Source organism: Furipterus horrens, unplaced genomic scaffold, assembly GCF_987537825.1.
Source record: "Furipterus horrens unplaced genomic scaffold, mFurHor1.1.pri manual_scaffold_9, whole genome shotgun sequence".
Taxonomy (NCBI): Eukaryota; Metazoa; Chordata; class Mammalia; order Chiroptera; family Furipteridae; genus Furipterus; species Furipterus horrens.
This window is the reverse complement of record NW_028327179.1, coordinates 23,726,369-23,746,300: the sequence shown is the minus strand read 5'-3', so window position 1 is coordinate 23,746,300 and position 19,932 is coordinate 23,726,369. Positions and strand designations below refer to the sequence as shown.

Below are 19,932 nucleotides of genomic sequence, written 5' to 3'. Positions count from 1 at the left end.
CACAGTCTCCCCAGCCCAGAGTACCAGAGTCAGGAATAGACACCCACATAGCATTAGGTGGTGAAAAGCAGAGGGGGCATTTCTGTCTGACAAGGAGAGGCAGAGTACGCTGGAAGCACAGGCACCCTCTTAAAGGGAAAATGCACAAAATTGCATTGGCAGCTACTCACCCAGGTCCTGGCTGGAGTCTCCTGTGGAGAGACTGGGGCTTGTGGCTCTGGGGAAAGAATGAGGGGACGGACAGCTGGCCAGGATCCTGGTGCTGAGTCATCCTTATATACTGTAAGTAAACATCTTTTCTGAGCAGAGCAATCCCCTCCAGACTGGAGGAAGGCAATTAACCCACTCTTAGGAAATTTTCTTGCCTCACTGAAGAAGCCAGCAGCATAGACAGGGGCAGAGCACAGCAGTCTTGGCAGACTCAGAGGGAATTAGTATGGGAAATGGTTATTCTCCCACTTTCCTGTGAACCCGACTGGCGCTACCGCCCGCCCCGCCCCGCCCCAGGGAGATCCAATAGAAATATCTTCCCTCCATGCAGTAGATGGCTCAGGAGGCCCCACCCACCTGAATACTTGGGGCTCTCTGCCTGCCAAAGTCAGAGCAAAATCCAGAACAGACTCCGTAGCTCTGGGGCAGAGCCACACCCACCACATTCCCTGAAGCCTGAATTGTACATCCCCATCAACAGAGACCCATTAATTCCATCCTCTGGATTCTGCCACAGCCTCTCTTAGTGACTAAGCCTAGCAGGCAGCTGGTGGGGCTATGCAGGCAGACTGTGGCAGAACCTGTGGTATCTTGGAACTGGAACATTTGCTGGCCTGACCTCATGTCCAGTGCTGGACCTGGAAAGCAGTTTGGTCCTTCTCAGGCACAAACAGATCCAGCAGAGGCAGTCACAAACTGTGGAGTGTTTGTAGCTTCATGCAGGTTGCTCAGCGCAAGGCACAGAAATAGCATCTGACATTGGCCTGTGCCAGAGTCCCCCCCTAGGGGCCTAGAACCAACACACCAAGAAGCCACTGCCACACGATGGAACAAGATCCAACAAACTTAAAAAACAGTATAATCAAAGGGAAATCCCAGACGGCATCAAACTGCAGAGGAGAATTACAGTTTTCTCTTTTTCTAATTTGTATATTATTTGTTTTTCTATTTTTTATTTTCCTCTTCTCCATTTTATTTTTTCTTTTCCCTTTTTTTTTGTTTCTTGTTTGTTTTTTATTTTCCTTTCTGCTTTTCTTATTCTTTTTTCCTTTTTTAAGTTTAAACTTTATTTTCTTATTTATATGTTTCTAAATATGCTATTATTTCTTATTCTATATGTTGTTTTCTTTCTTTTATTTCTCCTTATTTTTTTTTCTTTTTTGGATCAACCTACACAGCAGCTTACACAGAGTGATATCAGTTGCCAGCCTGAGGATGGATCCCATACAAGAGCAGGCCAATAGCAATCAATACACAATTACAATAGGAGGATCCACAAAACCCAAAAAAAAGGTATTCCTAGAGCACCCAGCACAGGAGGTTAAGGAGACCACACCACTGAGTCCCACAGGACATCTGTTACATAAAGCCACCCATGAAGACTGGGATCTACCTAATACATAGAAGCAAGCACAAAACACAACCAAAATGGGGGGGGGGGGCAAAGAAACAATCCCCAAGTGAAAGAACAGGAGGAATATGCTGTCTATAAAGGACCCACCTCATAACAAAAGATTCATACAGGCTGAAAGTGAAGGGATGGAAAAAAATTCCAAGCAAATGGAAATGAAAAAATAGCTGGTATAACAATGCTTATATTTGACAAAATGGACTTCAAAACAAAGGCCATAGTAAGAGCCAAAGGAGGTCACTACATAATACTAAAGAAGTCAATCCAACAAGAGGATATAATGCTTGTAAACATATACACACCAAATACAGGAGCACCTAAATATATAAAGAACATCTTGGCAGACTTTAAGGGAGAGAGTGACTGTAATACAATCATAGTAGGGGATTTTAACACTGCACTGTCATCAATGGATAGGCCATCTAGACAAAAATCCAACAGGGAAAGAGTGACCATAAACGACACACTAGGTTAGGGGTATTTAACTGATTTTTACAACTCATCTCAAAGAAGCAGAATATACATTCTTCTCAAGTGCACATGGAATATTCTCAAAGATAGACCAATGTTAGAACACAAAATAAGTCTTAACAAATTTAAGAAGACTGAGATTATATGAATCATCTTCTCAGATCACAATGGCATGAAACTGGAAATAACTACAATAAGAAAATTGAAAAACACTCAAACACAAGGAGGTTAAATAGCATGTTATTAAACAATGAATGAGTTACCAATGAGATCAGGAAAAAAATAAAAAATTATGAGAAAACAAATGAAAACAAACACAAAACAATCCCAATACTATGGGACACAATGAAAGCAATCCTGAGAGGGGAGTTCATAGCATTTCAGGCCTACATCAAGAAGCAAGAAAAATCTCAAATAAATAACATAGCTCTATACCTAAAAGAACTAGAAAACAACAAACAAAGCCCAAAGTAAGTAGAAGGTAAAAAATAATAAAGATCAGAATGAAGAAAAAATGACATAGAAACAAAAAAATACAAAAGATCAATGAAACCAAGAGCTGGATCTTTAAAAGATAAAAAGATAGATTACTGTTTAACCAGATTCACCAAGAAAAAAAAAGGGAGAGGAACCAAAAAATTAAATCATCAGTGAAAGAGAAGTAACAATAGAAATATAAAGGATTTTTTAAAAAACAAGTAAATATTTGCCAAGAAATTGGACAACTTGGGTGAAATAGATAAATTCCTAGAAACATACAATACTCCAAAACTCAATCAAGAAGAATCAGAAGCCTGAATAGACCAATAACAACTAATGAAATTGAAGCAATAATCAAAATATTCCTGGTAAACAAAAGTCCTTGACTGGATGGCTTCAGAGGATAATTTTACCAATAATTCAAAGGTGGACTAACACCTGTCCTCCTCAAACTATTCCAAAAAAATTCAAGAGGAGGGAAGAATTCCGAGCTCTTTTTACGAGGCCAGCATTATCCTAAACCCAAAACCAATAAAAGACACTACAAAAAAAAGAAAATCATAGGCCAATCCCTGATGAACATAGATGCTGAAATCCTCAAAAAAATATTAGCAAACCAGATCAGGCAATACATCAAAAAGATCATACACCATGACCAAGTTAGATTTATTCTAGAGATGCAAGGTTGGTACAATATTCTTAAATTAATAAGTGTGATATATCACATAAACAAAATCAAAGACAAAAATTACACAATCATATCAATAGATGCAAAAAAAAAAAAAAAAACATTCGCTAAAATCCAGTACCCATTTATGATAAAAACTCTCATCGGAGTAGGAATAGAGGGTTCAAACCTCAACATAACAAAGGCCATATATGAAAAACCTACAGTCAACATCGGACTTAATGGGCAACAAGTAAAAGTATTTTCCTTAAGATCAAGAACAAGACAGGATGTTCATGTTCACCATTCTTATTCAACACAGTACTGGAAGTCCTAACCACAGCAATCAGACAAGAATAGAAAATAAAAGGCATCCAAATTGGAAAAGAGGAAGTAAAACTGTCATTATTCACAGATGACATAACAGTATACATAGAAAACCCTGAAGATTCCCCTAAAAAACTACTATAACTAATAAATAAGTCTGGCAAAGTAGCAGGATAAAAAATTAGTATTTAGAAATCGGTGGCATTTTTATGTAACAATAATGAATTGTCAGAAAAAGAACCTAAGGAAACAATCCCATTTGCTATTGCAACAACAACAACAAAAAAGGTAGCTAGGAATAAATTTAACCAAGGAGATAAAAAGACATGTACTTGGAAAACTATAGGACATTGAAGAAAGAAATTGAGGAAGATACATATAACTGGAAGTATATACCATGTTCATGGATTGGAAGAATTAATAACATTAAAATGCCCATACTACCGAAAGCAATCTACAGATTCAATGGAATCACTATTAAAATACCAATAACATATTTCATAGATCTAGAACAAATATTCCAAAAATGTATACGGAACCAGTAAAGGCCCCAAATACCTCAGCAATCTTGAGAAAGAAGAACAAAATTAGAGGGAATCACAATATCTGATATCAAACTATACTAAAGACCACTGTAATCAAAAAAGTCTGATACTGGCATAAGAGCAGGCATATAGATCAATGAAACAGAAGGGAGAGCTCAGAAATCAACCCTTGTCGATAAATATTTGACAAAGAAGGCAAGAGCATACAATGGAGTAAAGACAATCTCTTCAATAAATGGTTCTGGGAACATTGGACTGGCACATGAAAACAAAAAATAAAACCAGACTGTCAACTACACCATACAGGAGAATAAACTCAAAATGGGGAAAAAAATCTTGAATACTTAAATGTAAGTTTCAAAACCACAAAAATCATAGAAGGAAACATAGGCAGTAAAATCTCAGACATCTCTTGTAGCAATTTATTTGCTAATAATTCTCCTAGGGCAAGGGAAATAGAGGAAAAAATAAATAAATGGGACTACATCAAACTAAAAAACCACTGAATGGGATAACATATTTGCCAATGATATATCTAAAAAGGAATTGATTTCCAAAATACATGAAGAACTTATACAACTTAACACCAGGAAGACAAGCAATCCAATTAAACAATGGGCAAAGGACCCGAATAGACACTTCTCCAAAGAGGACATACAGATGGACAATAGACATATGAAAAGATGCTCAGTGTCACTAATCCTCAGAGAAATGCAAATTAAAATCACAATGTGATATCACCTCACAGCCGCCAGAATGGCTATCATCAATAAATCAATAAACAAATGCTGGCGAGGATGTAGAGAAAAGGGGACCCTCGTGCACTGTTGGTGGGAATATAGACTGGTGGAACAAGCCACTGTGGAAAACAGTAAGGACTTCACTGATAAAATTAAAAATGGAAGTGCCTCTTGACCCAGCAAGCCCACTTCTGGGAATAAATCCTAATAATCCTGAAACCAATTCAAAAGAACTAAAGTACCCCTATGTTCATAGCAGTGTTATTTACAATAGCCAAGATCTGGAAATAGTCTAATTATTTTTCCTTTCTCTACTAAGTGCCCATTGGTAGATGAATGGATCACAAAGCTGTGGTCATGTACATAATAGAATTCTATGCAGCTGTAAAAAAAGAAGGAACTCTTACTCTTTGGGACAGCATGGATGGACCTGGAGATTATTATGTTAAATGAAATAAGCCAGTCAGTGAAAGACAAATACCTTATGATCTCATATGTGGAATCAAACGAACAAAATAAACTGACAAACAAAATAAAACCAGAGGCATGGAAACATGGAACAGACTGCTATATCTCAGAAGGCAGTGAGGAGGAGAGACTGGAAGAGACTAGCCAAAGTACATATATCCATATATGCAAATCCCATGGATACAGACAATAATGGTGGTGAAGGCTGGGGTTTTGTGCAGAAGAGCAGCATTTATGGAGGGAGTAAAATGGGGTACATCTGTAATAGTGTCAACAATAAAAAAAGAACATTTATAGCATTTGCCTGCCCAAAGTCTAATCTAAGAACCCAAAATGGAAATGCAAATGAATTGTTTAAAAACTATAATTATTAACTCAAGGCTCATGTCATTGAAGAAATGTCTAAAATGTATAAAAACATATCCCAATTCATTTTTAATGATCATTTATGGTCTCTTACGTGTGTGTGTCTTTATTTTTCCTCTAACTTTTGAAATAATGTTCTCTTTTTTATAATCAAATACACTCATAAGTTTCAAAAAAATATCTAATGTAATCTGTAATCTGCATGTTTTCCTGAAGAGGCTTTAGTTCATCAAGTGATATTTAACTTGGTAAATGAAGTAAGTCTTAGCTACAAAACTAAAATATATTATTAGCTTAGGGATCATGTAAATGACAGAAGAAAAAAGGACATTGGGAGCTACAAAGAGGGAGATGGATACAAATTATTCAGGAAAGATCAACAAACCACCTTCAGTTAAAACACAGTCTGGAATAACCCGAAAGAACACTGGCTGCCTCCTGAGACTGTGCTCTAGAGGAAGAGGTGAGAAAGAAAGATGCCCTACTAATACGTAAGGTGTGTGGATTGCCCTTAGTCCCACCTTCCTTCTCACTTTGAATAACTGGATCCACTTTCCTGACCCAAATCTCAATGTCCAGAGACCATGGAGGAAGTCTTTGTTAGCCCCATCTGGGACCGTCACAGGTGTATTTGGTCACCTCTTTGCTTTTTAACATATGGGACATATGAAAAACAATAATTCTTAATGTAAATTGCTATTGTTTTTCCTCTACTACTCATACTTTACTTCATCTATAAAGATGGTAGAGCAGAGTATGTTTCATCCCATTCTCTGCCTACTGGCAACTGTTTTCTAATATGAATATAAAAGATGCCCAGGTGGCAGGGGCCAGATGATGCAAGTGGCACTCTAGCTGTTTAAATAAATGGCACCAATTAAGTAGAGAGATGGCTTTCCATTGTCACCCTATCAAAGCTTTCATTTCTCAACTGAAGGACAGAGCATGGAGAAAAGTCCACATAATCTTCCTTCAGATCAAGAGGTATCTTCTGTTTCTAATGGTATGAGTAGACTTGGATTATATTCTAAATTCAGTTGCAATAGTCTTTCAAGTCATTGAAATTTCTTCTAGATGCTACTAATAGCTACATTTTTATCCTTTTATTTTTTGACATTTTTTGTTTTCATAGGTCTTCTATTGTGAAACTGAAGGTGGCTAAGAAATGATCAAGTTATAACCTCATTTTAATTCCAATACCTAATGTTTATGCTTTTCCCTTCTTCTCCAACTAGACTGCAAATTTCTTAGATTACAACCCATTGCAAAACAATGTGTATTCCCCAAAGCAAATAGTCTAGAATTATGCATATCATAGGCATCTACAAATTAGCTGAATGCATAAAAATTTATATCTAAAGTATAAGAAAAAAAGCAGAAATAAAACGAATTCAGAGGATAGTTGAAGTTACTGAGCTCACTTTTTAACTTGTCAGGCTCTTATAGATACTGCTGTTTTATTAGACTTAGTCAGTGTGGTTTATAAATGGGGCTGTAATTTTTATGTCTATTCTCTTGAGAGCCAGAAGCCATTATTTCAATAAAATATTTATATAATACCTCTTCGAGCAGCTTGAGGTCTAAATGAATGGCTGTCTATGACAATGAAATGAAATGACTTTGGTTCACCAGAAAATGTATAACTCGCCAAAGGAAACATGAAAGGAAAAACTTTCAAGATGATGGGGAAAACGTGTTAGCGGTAAACAAAAGAGCAACTCTAAAAGCACCCACGCTGTGATCTCAGAAAAGTTTTATTTCCTAAAGAGTCTTTAACTCTGGAATGAAGATACAATTTTATATACTTTAGATTGTTTGAAATGTCCACAAAATCCTTTTGTTGCTGGAAACCACTTCTAGGGCAGAGATTACCTGGTCTGGGCTCCTGTTTCTATGACAATGCTTTAAACTAGCTCCCCTTGTAGGGAGATGCTTTGAGAAACAAGGCACAAGGAGAGCAGAAACACTAAAGTGAAGTGCAGTTGAAAAATAATTGTGTTCTTTATTGAATCTGAGAAAACTGCTACAGAGCCCACCGAAATGTGGTTACCACTTTGCCGCTATCAAAGATTCAATGTTCAGGCTGTCACGGCTTTTCACAGCCATGCTTAGTTACATAAATGTAAGAACCAATGACTTTTTAATCACTATGTAAAATTTCTCATTTTACACTTAATCTTTTACAAGTGGAAGCAGAAATTCAGTTTCCTGGTTTTCCCAAATATTCAGCACATGCTATTTTTTTCAAGTTGCAACATACATAATAAATATACTGCTAGTTTCAGCCTAAGTAATTTGCTTCACCAATGAACCTTAAAAAGAGACAACTAATGAAAATATGTATAGAATTTAGGCTCAGAACGAATGGCATGCCCAAGTAAAATAACTATGGGTACAGTAAATAAAAGGGAGCAGAAAGGTAAAGAAAGGAAACTGACAATGGTAAAAAAAAAAAGAAAAAAAGAAAAAGAAAACTATCTGCAAAGCATTGTGCAAAGTGTTTTACTCTATTACTAATAATAATTCTGTAAGTTAAGTTTTATTATTCTCACTCAGATATAACTATAAAAATTTAGAGGTTAAGAGCATTGCTTAAGGTCACATATGTTGCCTAGAGCTGTCTGCCTCAGAGTCTATGAAATGCATTATGGAGGACATGTCAATCCTGATGTGGAAAGAAAATAACTTCTTTACCCAATGAGAGGCCAATCTCTCGGATCCTTGAAAGCTGAATAATAAGAACGTGGTTGATCATAAAGAAAAAAGAGGCCCGACAATTTAGCAAAAATAATACCATGAATCAGTATTTTAAAAAATAGAAATATAGCAAAACATTAATTACCATGTAAGAGACCAGGGAGAAACATGTCAGGAAGCTATTTTAGTAATTAGACCACATACAAGAAGGATTACAATGAGAATTAGCAGGAGAATGCCATACTTATGATAAAATAAAGCTTATAAAGATGTGTTCCCTATTTGCATAGTCATCTTCATGGCCCCAATCATTTTGATAAGAAAAAGGGTATTCCACCCAAATGTTTACTGCTCCCCACACCCCACACTCCCACTCCATGCTGGTGAGTGTAGGGAAGTAGCTGGAGAGGAGCTGCGTCTCTGCCAGTGCAGAGGAGACACGCATTTTCTATCAGAGTAATTGTAAGACTGCATCCATGATTACTTTATTTCTAGAAACAACAGTCTTAGAGTAGGGAGGTTCTTTTAAAATAACCAATATATGAATTCTCGCAGTAAAACCTCTGATGGATGCTCACTCAGACTCTGCTTGAGCACTTCCAGCTGTGATTCCCTCTCTGTGGTGGAGGAACTCTCATTATTGAAATAATGTCTCATAATTCATGTTCAAATAGATAGCAAAAAAGTGGGGGGGAGGGCACACCAACCAAATGCATTGTTTGCATCCAGATAAGAATAAACCAACTATGAACAGACATTTTTGAACTAACTGGGGAAAACTATGAATTTATTTTTAAGAAATTACTATGTACTTTATTGTTAAATAGAGTTATAGTATGGGACTAAATTTTAAAAAGTCCTCTGGTAGAGACATATACTAAGGTATCAATATTGGTGGATATAAAATACATAATGTCAGAGGTTTTCTTTGAAATACATACACAAAGCATTAGAAGGGATTACATTCTTCTCTCCGTTTTTGTTTTTTTTTTGGATGTTTGAAAATTTCTAGATGTTAAGAGAAAGCAACTTAATTTAACAACAGAGTCAATAAATAAGATAAGGGGAAAGGAATACGAAAACACTATCTCAAGAATGCTGGCCTGGGAGAGCTCAGTACTGCCAGAGGTGATGGGGAAATAGAAAAGCCAAGAGAGAAAAAGAAAAAATAAAAATAAAAAAAATTTAAAAATTAAAAAAATTTTTAAAAAGAGAAAAGAAAAAAAGAAAAGCCAAGAGAGCTAAGGTTGGAAGACCTAGTGCTCACAAATGGAGCTCACTGATGTGGATGGATGCAAAAGGAGTTTGTGTGTGTGTGTGTGTGTGTGTGATTTTATTTATTTATTTTTAGAGAGAGGAGCAGTGGGGGAGAAAAAGAGGGAGAGAAACATCAATGTGAGAGAGAAACATCGATCAGTTGCCTCTTGTATGCATCCTATCTAGAGACCAAATCCGCAACCCAGACATGTGCCCTGACTGGGCATCAAACTGACAACTTTTCACTTTGTGGCACTGAGCCACATTGGTCAAGGCAGAATGTCTACATTCTTACATAGTAAATAAAAGGTAATCTGGGGCAGGAATAATTTGTAAATGGAATATTTATTTTATTTTAAAGTAACTCAAGAAGGAGCTATCATACCTCTTTTTACTCCATTTTTATTCTTAACCCTTAGAATATAGGGAAACACAGAGTTGTGAGTGCTTCTATATTAAAGTAAAATAGAATGTCTGATAATAAACACAAATGTCTATAGAATGGTAACAAAGCTTTCTCACTTTCTTAATAATATGCTTTTGCCCCTCAGTGATAAGTCTTGAATGCTTAAACAGCGGACCTCCAGGGATACAAGTAAAAAATCTAGAGACATCTTAGGAAAAATACTCCAAGAAATGTTTTCAAAGTTTCTCCATAACCCACGATTCTATTTTAAAGAGATACACTCTTAATTTATCTTTTCTTGTCACTAACATGCCACAGACTAGAACCCTATGGGAGCACTGCAATGAGACAATTGCATATCACAGAATATAAGTTTAGGTTATAACAAAAGTAAAGTAAATTTTAGCACAAAGATCCTTTTGTACCATCATCACATGAAGGTCGAAATTCTTACAATTATTAAGGAAATGTGGTCTTATAACCAATCATTTTATAGTCAATTGTGTTATGGTTACCGGTGTTATGTTTTAATTTGGGACGTCAAAAAAAAGTACATCTTTCTTTGTGTGTAATTTCATTACATATAGTACCTTCATGGGTAAGTGTGGCTAATTTTTTAATTCTCTAAATACTGCCCACATTCTAGGAACTTGTATTTCTAGAACCACAATATCAGATGAAACATTCTCCATGACATGTGGAAAACTGTAAAACGCAATAATTGATATCTTATATCACAAACAAAATCTAATTCCCTATACAGATTTATAATTAGATATAGTTTAGAATCATTATTCTTCATGCAATTTTACCAAATAAGTGTAGTTAGACTATTTTTTAAAATAACAATTTTTACTAATCTAAATGTAAAACAGTTGTAAGTTCTTATTTATGATGCTTTCTCTGACCTTCCAAATTAATACTGATAATTTGTTTTGAGGTGAAACACAAGAAACACTGAAATAAAAGGAAATCTATATAACAATGCACATAGAAATTAAGAACTCTCACACACTCCACTGTTTAAGTTTGGGACAAAATTATTTCCAGTGTAGCCAGCTCTAAACAAGATTTCTATGGTATATGCAAATTGTCAGTAAAAAATCATTTTTTAAAAATGAAATTCAGCATGTAACTCTATCTCTGACTTCTCATCCAAATGTTCCATCATTCTGATATTTTTTCTTGCATTCACATACTTTGGATTAACATAAAATAGTAAACTATATTTCACTTAGCATGGAAGAATAAAATGACTCAAATATGCTTTTATAGAGTATGTTATATAATCATTTAAAAAGATGTTCTCTAATTTGGCTATTATGAGTCATGATCAATAAAGGTAAAAACAACTTCTTACCTTTAATTTGAGCCACACCTTAAATCAACATTTGCAAAAAAGATACTAACAAGCTTCCTGCTTCAACTTTGCACTTTATTTTCATGACATCAGATTTTAGAGTTAGAAAATAAGCAGAAAGTATTCAGTAAGGAACACCTAAGTCAAAGAAGTTCTACAAGAATAGTCAATATTTTGAATAAAAGTAAATCTCATGATTAAATTATATCTGAACAACTCCTAAAAGCAGGATATGTTACTAACCTTCTCTCTTTATGAAGATATAGCTTGTACAGGGTTAGTCTTCCTAAAACAGGAAAGAGACAACCTTTACTAGACACACAATAAGCATTGAATAAATTAGTTTCTTGTTCCTCCAGGCTTCTTAAAAACAGACACCAATTATAAAAACAACAATAAAAGTGTTTCTGGTATCTGTTTACATTTTACTACATATAAATAGTATTAAAATCATACTTTTATAACATGTCCATAAATCATGTAATCTCCACTTTTATTTCACCTTTGTTTTATTTGTTTTGTTTTTTGTGTGTTTGTTGGAGAAAAATGCCCTCAGGCGCTTAAGTTATTCAATGAACTAATTTTCAACTGTCATAAACTAAAATATTTAATATCAACATTTTAAAAACTGCCTTAACTATGCATTATATTTAAAATAATATTCACCATTTCTAAGTTATGAGAAATTTTCTATTCTGTGCAAAACTGGAAGTTACATATTGAGAAATGAGAGAAGCATTTGGGCAAGTCAGGCTTACAAAAAATATCTTCCCACTGTGCAAAATAAACTGCATTCAAGCCAGGCTTTTTTTTTAGAAGAATGTTTACATAGCTTTCAAAATATGTGTTTTATCTGTAATAATTTTGCTGACAAAAGGGGAAATTCACATAATAACTGTTGTGGAAAAAACCATAAAGAATTCAAAGGTTGTAAGAGTGCTAATGAACAGTTTAATTTAGAAGAAAAATGTGTGGGGGAAGGTGAGGGAAGGGATGAATGGAAGGAGGAAGAGGACTTAGGGTGTCTCATGCCAGGGTCTGACTTTGTATGCACTCCTCCTACTCAAAAGCAATAATGGAGAAGAAAATAAGTTCTCAGGTTTATAATCTTGCCTCTAGATCTCAACAATACTTTATATCTAAATGTTAAGGAGCCAAGAAAAATTAATACAGAGGAATACATGAGAATATTAAACTATATGAGGTATATATTTCAATTCAGTTGGCAGTCAGAATTTTATAAACATGTCAACACAGAAATTGCTGGCAAGGTCATAATTAAGCTATTAAAATATCAAATTAAGCTTCTTGCTGAGGTTAGACAAGTAAACAAAAACGAAAACTTACACTAGAATGGTGTGAATGAAATTTTTAATGGGTATGTTTTTGAGGAAAAGTACTTGTGGTTCCCAAGACTTTTGAGATTGATTCTAAAAGTCATTTACTATAAAAATACTTGAAATTTATTCCATTGTGGTTGAAAAAATATGTGAAAAGTTTAAACTTCGATTTTCAAAATATATAATCATTAAATTCAACTACAGTTGAATATATTAAGGTGAAATAATCTATACATCGAAACACTTTACCAAAAAATTTTAAAAGAACTCTGTTCTAATTTCTCATATAATATAAATAAAATTGTTGCAGTCTAAAATTATTCTCCCCACAAAAACAATTTTTAGTGATATGAAGTAAAGACTTTAACATTTATCTAAAGAAAATTCACATTTTAGTTTTATAGTAACCATATTTCTTAAAAAGGATTTGGAATATCTGAAAAAATAGGGATATATAAAAATAACCATCTTCATAAATCTTCAAAAATATAGTCACATTTAATCAACAATTTTAATAGGGAAAGATAAACTTTCCATATTAAAGTAAAGTGTAACTATACTCATTAAGGCTATATTAAGATTTCAAATTTGAGTTAATTCACAGAGAGTTCCAAATTAAGAATGCTATGACTTGGATCTTTTTAAAGATAACAAACTTCCATCTGTTTTTAGAATGTTTAAAAGACAAACAAACAGAGTAATGAGAAGTTAAACCTCAAATTTATTCATAAACTAGTAATTCTTGTTTATTTATCAGACATACAGAAATGACTAGTGATGGAGAGCTTTTAATTTTTAAAGAATTTAAATTTAAGCAGAATAAATTTGAAAAAAGTAGACATCACCACTTCCTCCCCCTTTTCTATCCTTTTTATGGTAATATATAGAAAATTATGATGTAGAACACAGAGTGAGGCATACATAGTTGCTTTCTCTCAGCTTTGTCACTACCCTGTTGTGTGCTCTTAGGGATGTTACTTCATCTTTCTGTATAAGCAGAAGATTGAATTTGATGATTGGTATAGTTTATTCTTACTTAACATCTCAGGTGACTTAACAATATTTAGATGGTTGAGAAAACATGGTTTAGAAAAATGAGACAACTCATCTTTTTAACTCTACATTTTTATCAGTAATTCAGGCAATTAGATAATTCTATAGATAGAATTGGGTTAGTTTACATGGTGATTAAGGGTGATCATATCCTGAGTGTTTGATGTAAATTAATTCATTCCTTCAGGAAGTGCTGTTTCAAATGATCACAGGGGATTGAATTTAATTTCATCATAATTGTATAATTCTCTGGCAACCTGGAAGAAACAATATCCAATATGACGATTTAATTCCAAATTAACTAAAAATTAAGCCTGCAAATTTATTTCTAACTTTTAAATACTAAGAATGTAGTACTTACTTAGAAATTTTTACTTTAAGTTCTTGGAGATATAGATCTACCTAAATAAATACAAATATATAGATATATATTTGTACTATTTTTATCAGCGAAGAGGTTGAGAGCAGGCCTTCCCAGGGTGTGATATACCACTTTGGCATTGGATTATTTGCAGCTGAAGGCAGTCAAGACCCTGTGAGCTCAAGAGAAACTTTTACCTCTCCTTTAAAGAACTTAAATTGAGGCCTTGCCCATAGTAAGAGCTATCATCAGAAATAACTTTTTATGACTGATCTATATGGAAGGGTCAAATATCTAGTAATTACTGAACATCTGCTCTTTTAATCATGTGAATGGCCTTCCTCTCTTGGGAAGCCCCAAGGCACCTTACCTCATCCTTCCTTCAGAATGCCAATATACCTCATTTTAACTTTCCTTTTCTGAACCACTTGTGTATGTGGGCCTCCCATATATACATGTATAATTAAATTTGGTTATTTTTCTCTTGTTACTCTGTCTCGTGTGGATTTTATTATGAGACCAGACGAAAGAACCAAAAGGGGAAAGTGTCTTCGTGCCCTAACAGCAGCAATGTGGAAAACAATGCTAATTATAATTTGTCCTTAGGTGTTATGTAGTTTAAGGTGAATTAGGATTAACTTTAAACTTTGCTTTCCCTCTTTTTTATCCAATAGTATATTAGCAGAATCACAAAAATCCTATTCATTAGAATACCCCTTTTCCCATAATTTAGAAATGTCAAGGTTTTAATATGATCTTTTCAGTAAAGAATGTAACAGGAGACCTGGCTGCTATGGCTCAGTGGATTGAGCGGCAGCCTGCAAACCAAGTGTTACTGGTTCGATTCCCAGTCAGGGCACATGACTAGGTTGCATGTCAGGCCCCCAGTTTGGGCCATGTGAGAGGCAACCACACAGTGATGTTTCTCTACCTCTCTTTCTCCTTTCCCCTCTCTGTAAAAAATAAATAAATAAATAAATAAATAAAAATTCCAAGTGTGCTTGCAAAAAAAGAAAGAAAAAGAAAATGTGGTGACTTTATTCTGTAGTCAAACCTCTTTAAAAAAAAAAAAAGAATGTAACATGAAGAAGTGCTTCTTTTTCTCTCCCAAAGGAAATAAGTATTATTCTGGATCATAATGATTATATAGCATAGGGAGAGTTTGTTTTGCACTGTTTAAGGAAGAACATGTAACTACAGTAAACATATTTCGCTAGTGAGTTGGCATCCAAAAGGATCTAAGGAGTCAGGCTTATTAAAAACCAATGCTGAGGAGAAATAAGATGGCGGAGGAGAAAGTAGAAGCTACACTAACCTCGTCCCAGAACTAGTCTGGATTTACAACTTAATTTTGGAGAAATCATCTGGAATAACCAACCGAACACCAGCTGGAGAGAAGTCTTATAACCACGGAGAGACAGAAAAGGCCGCTACATCACAACGTGACCGATAGGGATTGCGGAGACCCGGAAGGGCTGGCTGGCGTCACAGGGGTAGCAGCTGAAGGGACTGAGAAACAGTTCAGCAGCCGGGGATTCCCTCTGAGAAGGGCAGGGTCTAAACCCCCAGCTGAGCTTCCCAGCCTACAGCAACAGAGTGGAAAGTAAAATAGTATCCAGCTGAGAAAAGCAAAAAGCCACAGGGTTTCTTGCTAGCCGGAGAGAAATAGCTGGAGAAAAAGAGCTCTTAAGCGGATCACATACAAAAATATTTTGGCCCCCACTTACCCTGGGCACAAGCAGAGGGAAGACAGAGAGGACTGGAAATGCTTGGGGAGAGTTTGGTGTGGTGGCTTTGGGGGGAGAGCTGGGGAAGGGGCCAGCCGGGTCCCAGTGCTGACTCATCCCCACACTGCAGGCAGACCGTTCCTGGCCAAGTGGCGTCAGCCTGAGGGGAAGCAAAAGCCCTCCTACAGGAATTAAGCTGCCACACCCACGGTCCTTAAGCCTGACGGCTAATCACAGATTGAATAGATTAACAACTAAAGGAGACAGACAAAGGCAGCAGATCCCTGGAAGTCTCCAACAGGCTGCCTAGGCCCAGACTGGTACAGGATCTGACGCCACCAGGGGCAGATCCAGGAAGTGCAGATCATTCTAAGAAGCACCAACAGACAATAGGAGTCACAAAAATGGGGAGACAGAGAAACAACCCCCCATTGAAAGGAAAGGTAGAGTCCCCAGAAAGAGTGCTAAATGAAATAGAGGGGAGCAAACTATCAGATATGGAATTGAAAGCATGGATTATGGAGAAGCTCAATGAGCTCAGCGGAAACTACAAAGAACTCCAGAAGAACTACAGTGAACTCCAGAAGAACTATAAGGAACTTACTGAGAATTATACCAGCATCAAAAAGGACATGGAAGCTATCAATAAGAGCCAGGAGGAAATGAAGAATACGATCTCTGAATTGAAGAACACAGTAGAAGGAATTAAAAACAGGCTAGAGGAAGCAGAAGATCAGATCAGCGAGCTGGAGGACAATGTAGACAAAAACTCACAGACAGTGCAACAAAATGAAAAAACGCTGAACAAGACTGAAGAGGCTCTAAGACAGCTGCAGGACAACATGAAACGTAATAATATCCGTATCATAGGAATTCCAGAAGGAGAAGAAGAAGAGCAAGGAATAGAAAACCTCTTTGAAAAACTAATGACAGAAAACTTCCCTAACATGAAGAGAGAAAGAATCACGCAAGTCCAGGAAGCACAGAGGGTCCCAATGAAGATGAACCCCAACAGGCCCACTTCAAGACACATCATAATTAAAATGCCAACATTCAAAGACAAAGAGAGAATCCTAAAAGCAGCAAGAGAGAAACAACTAATAACATACAAGGGAGCTCCAATAAGGCTATCATCAGATTTCTCAGCAGAAACACTACAAGCCAGAAGGGAATGGCAAAATATATCCCAAGTAATGAAAAACAAAGGCCTACAACCAAGAATACTCTACCCAGCAAGGCTCTCATTCAAAATGGAAGGTAAAATAAGGAGTTTCCAAGACAAAAGAAGGCTAAAAGAATACATCTTCACCAAACCAGTATTGCAAGAGATGCTAAAGGGTCTGCTTTAAGAAGATAAAGAAACAGAGAGAGACAGAGAGGAACACGAATACAAAGGGGGGAAATGACAATGAATAAGTACTGAAAGAAAGAAGGAACTTCTACCATTTGCAACAACATATGATTGGAACTAGAGAGAATTATGCTTAGCGAAATAAGCCAGGCAACAAAAGAAAATTACCTTATGCTATCACCTGTTACAGGAAACTAATGAACAACACAAACAAATGAGCAAAATTGAACCAGAGGTATGTAAACGAGGAATAAACTAACAGTAACAAAGGGGGAGATGGGAGGGAGAGAAGTGGTAAGAAGGGGAAGGGTCTAGTCAAAAAACATGTATAAATGACCCATGGACATGGACAACTGGGTGGAGACTGAATGTGGAAGAAGGGGGAGCAGGGTGCAGGGAAGCAAGAGGGGGAAAAAAGTGAGACAACTGTAATGGAAAAACAAACAAACAAAAATTTTTAGTGGGGGAAAAAAATAAAAATATAAAGAATAGAAATGCAAGTTCAGTGAATATTAGAAGGACAAGGATTTTCCTTCACACTGTATATATTTTCTCCCTATCTGATCCCTCCAGAATTTGGCATTCTAAAGAAGTAAGTAATGACCTAACTTTCTTTGCATAAAACTAATAAGACCAGTTGTTAATAGAGGGGTTTTTTTTGTTTGTTTGTTTTTTTAACTAAGACTTTGAATGGAATGTCATGCCTAAAGGAGACATGGTTGGGCTTTGGTTGTTACCAAAAAGCCCTGAGCAACTGGGACTGACTTTCAAAGGTAATAAAAGTCCACGAGATAAAAGGCCTGGTACCTTGGATGGATGAGCGGTCCATAGCAATCTTTCCAGGGAAGGAATGAAGGTTGTTTTCCTGAAAGATGGCTAGTAGGGACCTTAAGGCACAATGGAAAACCAGGAGGACCGGAAAAGACAGGAGTTTACAGGCAAGGCTGAATGCCAGGTATGTGGCTCAGCTTCTGTGCCCTGAAGGGCAGACCAAAGGTCACCCTAAATATTCCTTGGGTAAGTTCCAGCAAAGCAGAACTAAAGATCATAAGTGATCATTTGCTGCTCTTTTTGTGTTTATGCAAATGAACAGGATAAATTAAAAATGAACTTAATGCAGTCCCTTTAATGACAAGGAGGGTAATCTTAGGGAGAAAAATCATGATTCAAGGAAGATCACAATGCCCAGTGGTAGACTATAAAGTAGTGCAGCTAACCATCTTTAAAGTTTCTTTTCATTTAAAATTTGTTTTCATTTGAAAGTTAAACTATGTCGCTTTTTCCGCCCGCTCCCCCTACCCCTAGAGCGCCGTTCAGGCTGCGCCGCATTCTGTAGAGTTCCGGGCTCCCGCTCAGCCAGCGCCGCTGTCGTATTCCAGCCGCCATCATGATCATCTACTGGGACCTCATTAGCCATGATGAGATGTTCTCCGATATCTACAAGATCCGGGAAGTCGCAGACGGGCTGTGTTTCGAGGTAGAGGGGAAGATGGTCAGTAGGACAGAGGGTAATATTGATGATTCGCTTATTGGTGGAAATGCCTCTGCTGAAGGCCCCGAGGGCGAAGGAACAGAAAGCACAGTAATCACTGGTGTTGATATTGTTATGAACCATCATTTGCAGGAAACCAGCTTCACAAAAGAAGCCTACAAAAAGTACATCAAAGATTACATGAAATCAATCAAAGGGAAACTTGAAGAACAGAGACCAGAAAGAGTAAAGCCTTTTATGACAGGGGCTGCAGAACAAATCAAGCACATCCTTGCTAATTTCAAAAACTACCAGTTCTTTATTGGTGAAAACATGAATCCAGATGGCATGGTTGCTCTGCTGGACTACCGTGAGGATGGTGTGACCCCATATATGATTTTCTTTAAGGATGGTTTAGAAATGGAAAAATGTTAACAAATTGGCAATCTGGATCTATCACCTGTCATCATAACTGGCTGCGTTTCATCCACACACCAGGACTTGGACAAATGGGACTGATGTTACCTTGAGCTCTTCATTTATTTTGACCTTGATTTATTTGGAGTGGAGGCATTGTTTTTAAGAAAAAACATGTCGTAGGTTGTCTAAAAATAAAATGCATTTAAACTTATTTGAGAGAATGCCTCTTAGTTTAATACATATTTAAATCCATCTTGTATAGCATTCCTGGAGAAACTAGAAGCTGGTTGTAGACCACTACTACAAAGCATAAGACTGTCTTCAGATAACTTCTACAGTGAAAACTACTGGGAATGGAATATAAAAAGCAAGAATCTTAATTCTGAGTTGAAGTAAGGGGGAAAGACTGTGTTCACAGCAGAGCCAACATTTGAAGTGGATTCCTTAGACATTTTTCATCACCTACAAATGGAAGTAGTTAACTGGAAGAGATAACCAAAAGAATAAAAAGACTAACCCAGTTGGAAGCAAAGTATTGTCTGAGCTTATTTAGCGTATCAAGTTAGTACCAAGTTCTATAGAAATCTAGGTCTCCTGGTATTGTGTGTTAAGCTTTGGTCAAATTCCTCTCCTGGAACAGGGTTGACAAACTAGGTCATCCTGCTACCTATTTTGAATGACTTTGAGGTGGTCATATGTTTAAGTGGGGAAAAAGTCAAAATAGTTTATGGGATATGAAATCTGATTTCGTGTCTAGCTTTATTGGTTCACTGCTATAATCATTTGTTTATGGATGGACTGGCT

General features: G+C 36.2%; 1 protein-coding gene across 1 annotated transcript; it reads left to right on the top strand.

Annotated features, from left to right (window-relative positions):
• The first annotated feature begins 18,518 nt into the window (after nucleotides 1-18,518).
• LOC150001422 (translationally-controlled tumor protein-like) lies at nucleotides 18,519-19,660 on the top strand. Its single transcript, XM_090287825.1, has one exon. It carries the CDS (start codon nucleotides 18,625-18,627, stop codon nucleotides 19,141-19,143), a length of 519 nt encoding a protein of 172 aa, XP_090143951.1. The 5' UTR covers nucleotides 18,519-18,624; the 3' UTR covers nucleotides 19,144-19,660.
• The last annotated feature ends 272 nt before the right edge of the window (nucleotides 19,661-19,932 follow it).

Excerpts from the sequence above, each read along its gene's own strand:
- LOC150001422 (XM_090287825.1), top strand. The coding sequence starts at position 18,625 with ATGATCATCTACTGGGACCTCATTAGCCATGATGAGATGTTCTCCGAT.